The 6,000-nt window shown below is 35.5% G+C and overlaps 1 protein-coding gene across 1 annotated transcript in view; it reads right to left on the reverse strand.

The window, feature by feature from the left end:
• Window positions 1-5,699, reverse strand: part of LOC124265304 (voltage-dependent L-type calcium channel subunit beta-1-like) — a 68,872-nt gene extending 63,173 nt beyond the window's left edge. The window contains 2 exon segments of the mRNA XM_046700096.1: window positions 4,388-4,462; window positions 4,857-5,699. Coding sequence (XP_046556052.1) covers window positions 4,388-4,462; window positions 4,857-4,919 — 138 coding nt within the window. The 5' untranslated portion in view covers window positions 4,920-5,699.
• Window positions 5,700-6,000: the final 301 nt, after the last annotated feature.

The raw sequence follows: 6,000 nt of genomic DNA on the forward strand, positions 1-6,000 counted from the left end.
AACACACTGGAATGACAGCCAGGAGTGAATGTCACTATGGTAATAAGTGTACATTGAGGCTAATGGTACCAGTCTGTTACTAAACAGTAATAAATAGCAAAGAACTTCAATTGGAAATTAATTAATTTGATTCTCAAGTAGCGTTTCAGTTATATCAGAGTGTGACTGTTTAAGGCATTTAAAATATTCGGTATGGAACCGACACATTTAGAATCCAAATCAAGGCATTATGTCTGAGCTTCAAATGTGGTATCACAGAATTACAACAAAAGCACATTGCAATGCCATAGATAACTTCTGGGATGCATTTAGCTACATAAAACAAGCACCAGGGCAACCTACTGAGGAAACATGCCACCCAGCATTAATGTCTACAGCCACAAAGTATCTACACAAACAGGTCTTTGAACATTCAATACCTCTGTAGTTACTATACTGTTTCAATGCATAAACGCTGTGTCATGTATGATCTGCCCTGCATTCATCGTCTCAACATCAAACTGTGAATACTCCAAGATTACGTGCCAATGTTTTACAGTCATGAATCATTAATTCATGTCACACTGGCAGCTCTGTTTCACTGTCCATACATTCATGAGACCAGTGTGCAACCAAGTCGTTCAGTGCAACATGGCTTTAATGGGAAGGTGCAATTTAAATTGAGGTCCCTAAATCAAGCCTCTGCCTCTTCCAATAGTAAAATAGTAGTAGTAATACACAATGTATTAGTGAGTGCGTTAATATTTATCGTCACTTCGGCAATATTTCAGCCATATCGTAACAAGAACAATTAATTATTGAATTACAGAACAATAGAAGTAGAAATTAAAAGCCTGTTGACGAAGAACAGTATAACTACCAGTGTATCACAGATATTAAAGTAAAACTAGCATGTTATCATAAAACAATATTTTTAAAGAGAACAATTCAAAATGTAATAATGCAGGGATTTACAGGACGCGCATTCCTGTGTCCTCTACGCATAAAAATTGACAATGGACGCAACAAAATTTGTTAGTGCGTCCACAGGGAAAAAGTCCAAATACATTTTGGTAAAAATTCCAATCAAGTGACAAAAAGTTATCACTGAGTTTGCTACTAGCTCGGTTATAGCATTATTTGCAATTTAATTACTGTAACAATGTCATGATCATGACACACAATACAATAACAGTATTAATAATAATATTTAATTGTCTGGGACCCCATTTTGTTGTCCAAGACCCTGAAAATTACGAGTAAGTGTCCCAGGGACCGTCAAATACAAGACTCCATGTAAATCCCTGATAATGATACTATTGATAGTAATATACAAGGTTGTACACAAGAACTCCACATGTCAAGAGGCCACAGTTCATTGCTTAATGGGTAATAAGAGATCCAAAATATGTATCAATAAAGCAGTGTACATTCTCAATGTAAAGTATTAATTTTTATACATACACAATTTTATTATGACTCACCAATGAGCAGCTACAAAGTTTAAAGTCCTAAGAAGCTTCCCTCTTCTATATGCCGCCATATAGCTGGAATATTGCTGAGAGCGGCGTAAAACTAAACTCACTCACTCACTCTTATATTTTACATATATTATCCAGTGGTACAATGAAAAAAATCATACATACCCACTGTACAGTTAGACCTAACTTTCACAAAGGGTGACAAAATTCTTTTTATTATTCATTGCCAAAATTGTATTGTGTCCTGATACCTGACCAGACAATCCTGTGATTGACATGAATATTGATCAATGAAATGTAATTGGGATATGACGACATGCATCAACCATGTAAGCCAATCTGACCACCAGCTCCCCTTACAACATGCATGGGTTGCTGAAACTTAAGTAAAACCCAGATGTTCACAGGAAGGTTTGGTATATAAACAATTGAGGAAAATAACTGAAACTATTCCACAACCAGATTATGCAGATTCTCTGATATTTTTTTGCTGGCTAAAAATAGCATATCATTTAAAGTGCCCTTTAGTCCATATGTTTCTGCCTTAAAATATCCCATCTTCAGTCACTGAAATTTAGAAACAAATAATTCAGAGTTTGATTCTCCTGCAAAAAGAAAGAAAACCAACTTATGAAATAAAAGCACTGTGTCAGGATAAAAATAGTATTGCACGTCACAATATCATATCATCCCACCTCTATTCACCAAACTTACCCTAAATATCATCCAGACAATAAATACTGTTTCTATTTATTTTTAAAGAAAAATTTGGTTATGAATACACAAGTGGAAGCTGCGGTGGTTGAGTGGGTTAAGTGCCTGACTCTGAGAGTGTGTTTTCAAATCCGGGATGAGACTCAACCCAACGAAAGTACTAGAATCATACTTTACTGAGAAAGTGTAATCCCAAATATAACATGTTTAAAATTTGGTGGACACTTAGCAATTTTGTTTCAATTTTGTAGCTGCACTTTTTATGCATACTGTTACAGCAATATATGTTTTTTCTTATGTATTTTCAACTCATAGTCACATTGACATTTCTTTATTGACAGACTTTATGGATAACAATTTCTTCTATTTCATGAGTGCGACGTTTCAGTACAGGTTCTTGTACCGTTGTCAAGCAGTTCACAAGGTTTGTTCATATTGACCTTCCCAATTTCTAAATTACCACACAAAGTAGTTGACATTTCTACTTCCAAATATTAGTTTCATTTAGTTCCATCACAAATTTAGGCCAGAACAATTGGGAAAAATAAAGGAAAACAAAACTCAATATATGTTTCCATTGCTATTCTTTTCAAAGTGACCAAAAACAAGAATTAGTTTCCATGTATAATTGGAGAAAAATTGTATTGTGCAACTACCTGTATTCATGATTTTAATCTCAAAATTAGATATAGGACTGTAATACTAAGATATTACATGGAATTATTCTGAATCTTTCCAAGAACTTAAAAGCATACCAAGGAAACCTTATCCATCCCTACATGTTATTAGTTAACATTTCTCTCATTCAAATGGACATGTTAAATTGCAATATTCGTAGTTGTTTCTAACAGTCAAAGAAAGTTATTATTTGGGAAAATATGGGATTGTGTGCCTTTCCATTGACAGGGTTACAGGCATTTTCCCTTGTGACAACTTTAAATTAATAAAAAACTCATGCTGTCACTTCATCAGTCATGTTTCTTAATCTGAAGAATTGTATGTATGATGTCTATCGGTAGTTATAGAAATATTCATGACAAAAATGTGAATGTGAAGTAAAAGATGTTTTTAACAATTTTGAAGAGATCTAACTCAAATTTTATTACAAGTTTCAAAATCTAGTTTGTAAATGTTATGTTGAATTGTGCATTTGTCTAATCAAAATTCCTTTAGCATGATCAACACTGAAATATTCTACGGATGTTTACTCTCTAACCATGCTAACTGGTAGCAATGCTTTGGTTATACCAAAAGAAGCTTATTCACTTTTCAAGGCATGTAATATAACACTATATTCACTAAGGATTTTATCTGGATATAAAAAAATGGTTCTGAATCTTACTTACTAAACAAAGTGGTATCTATGTAACATAGATGTCAAGCAAGTATATTATAAGTATATAATGTCTGTTTGGGTAGTGGAATATCTGCTGGTATGATATACATATAATTCTACACAAGTCCATTAGTTGATTTTGGAACAGTGTATTTCTAATTAAAACGTTGTGTTTCCTGAACACTATCATTACAGTGTGCAGTATAACAATGTTCTAAGAAGTTCTACAAATAGTAATTCTGTAATATTTACCTTTAAGTTTGGGCATCATTTTGATGTCATAAATATTTTGTAGAACATTGTACACATATCATGTAAAAATAACCAAATAGATCAACTGTTATTTAACATACAATTTAAGTGTCTAAAATATTAATTAACATGCCAAAACTATTTTACAAGAACATATCCATTATTGTTGAAGTAATTAAATAAGGAAAATATCTCAACTTTCAAAACCAAGTACATTCAGTTATTTTGAACACAAACAAAATTGTTGCACATGAACGTTCATGTTTCAATGTAGAGAAATAGAATTTTTGTTGTTGTGTTAGTTGTCCGTCGGGGCATTAACGATACATCATAATTTGAGAAAACATTAAATGGCATTTTGTCAAGACAGTTTGAGAGAACTATTTATTTCTCGTCATGCATATCCACAGCTGAAAAGGTTGGGTAATTTCCACTGCAGTGTCAAATTGGCGTGCACATCTGGCGGTGATGCCGTTACACAGATGGAATCACAGAGTAAGGGATGGAATAGCGTATCCCGCTCCCGAAATAGACCCATACCGAGAGACGAACACGAACAGAGCCGCCATCTTGGATGCTCCGCTCACCGGAAACGGTCGCACTGTCAAAACATCATTGAACCTACCTGTCTGATAAAGCTGTTAGAACTATCCGAAAAACTGCCATCAGAACGTTTTCCTTTGCGTTTCGCTCCTTTGCCCTATAAACAACAACAAGATATGCCTGGAATGTCACTGGCTTCGTCCCATAATGAATTCGGATCATTTTGGTCTGTTTACCAAAATAGAATCCTTTACTTCCATAAGAAAATGTCAAATAGCCACAGAGAATGTGGGCCAAGCTTCTGCATCAAACGATTCTATAGCAAAATGGTTAAATATATACTATATTCCAAGAATAAGCCAATATTGTAGACAAATTATTTCAGGAATTTGGTTATCTGTCGGAGATATTAAAGAATCCTTTCGCATATATAGCACCAATGTTCTTAAGCATTATTCACTAGAATTTATAACGTGAACAACAGGTAATATGTATTTAGTGAAAATAATGCGAAGAAGAAACATTTGACAGGAAAGATAATGACAACATACTTGCGACACCGGTGGCATTTTAGAGTCTACAAGATCTCGGAATTTCGTGGAAGCAAACGCCATGACACCATCATCCTTGCGTTAGAGAGATATAGTCTGTTGCCGCACGCCATAGGCGCGCAATCGGTGAGATAGGGGAGCTTAGGTCACCCTCATCTCGTGTTGAAATAAGTATCCGAGCCAAAAATAACGCCAATATTAAAAGTACGCCTCTCAGATTCTCTTCAAATAGAGCCAGGCACCAGCGGCTAACTGTAGCAGAAGGTTTAGATGTTGACTTCCCTCCGAGGCTGGGACGGGATAAACAGCATCACTGTGAATGCATCTATGTCATACCACCACTATCCACTCATTGTGAACGCAGATATTGTGCTTTTATTTCATACAAAGACATCTGATTTGTTTTCAATACAATAGACACTTTCCCGTATAAATCAAACGGTATTCAGGAATATCGGATTTGACTTATTATACCCCCTTCGGAGAACAAATGGCGTAAACGCAAATGGCGACAGAAGGCATTTGTTACGCGTTATTTCATTGGTCGCGTAAATGTCATCACCTGCTAAAGCATGCATTGGCATCTTTACAGAGCAAAACATATGGTAAAGCTGGCACCGACTCTAAAATGCGGGATCGTGCCTGTCATTTACCACAAGACACTGATCCAGTCACAAGACTGTAATAAACAAACTGATGTGGGCTCGAGGTACCGTTAATCCTCGATATAACGCAAATAGTGGATAAAATGTTTCCTGAACTTACAAACTTAGCGAAAGTACACATTACAGTTAAAATTTATAATCACACATAAAAGTCACAAAAACGTAAAATCAATTATGTGTTAAGCACATGTATACACAAGCCTATATACACAATCGTTTTTCCAAAGCTGTCGCGAGAATGACAATTAACATGTCACGTGACAAGACAGGCACGCGTCATCCACGGTCCACTGGTCAGCCTATTGCGGAGTTGCATAATTATTATTCCAGGATGGAGAATTATCAGTGCGTGGCAATTAGGGTTGAGTTCACTGTTTGGAACAAATCACCAGAAAAGCCATATGGCACTCGTCTGGCTCCTTAGACGAATATATAAATCGCCCTGGTCAGATATACGTTTACCGTGGGATATGACGACA

The sequence above is a fragment of the Haliotis rubra genome, unplaced genomic scaffold, assembly GCF_003918875.1.
Source record: "Haliotis rubra isolate DU_JTF1 unplaced genomic scaffold, ASM391887v1 Scf97, whole genome shotgun sequence".
Classification (NCBI taxonomy): domain Eukaryota; kingdom Metazoa; phylum Mollusca; class Gastropoda; order Lepetellida; family Haliotidae; genus Haliotis; species Haliotis rubra.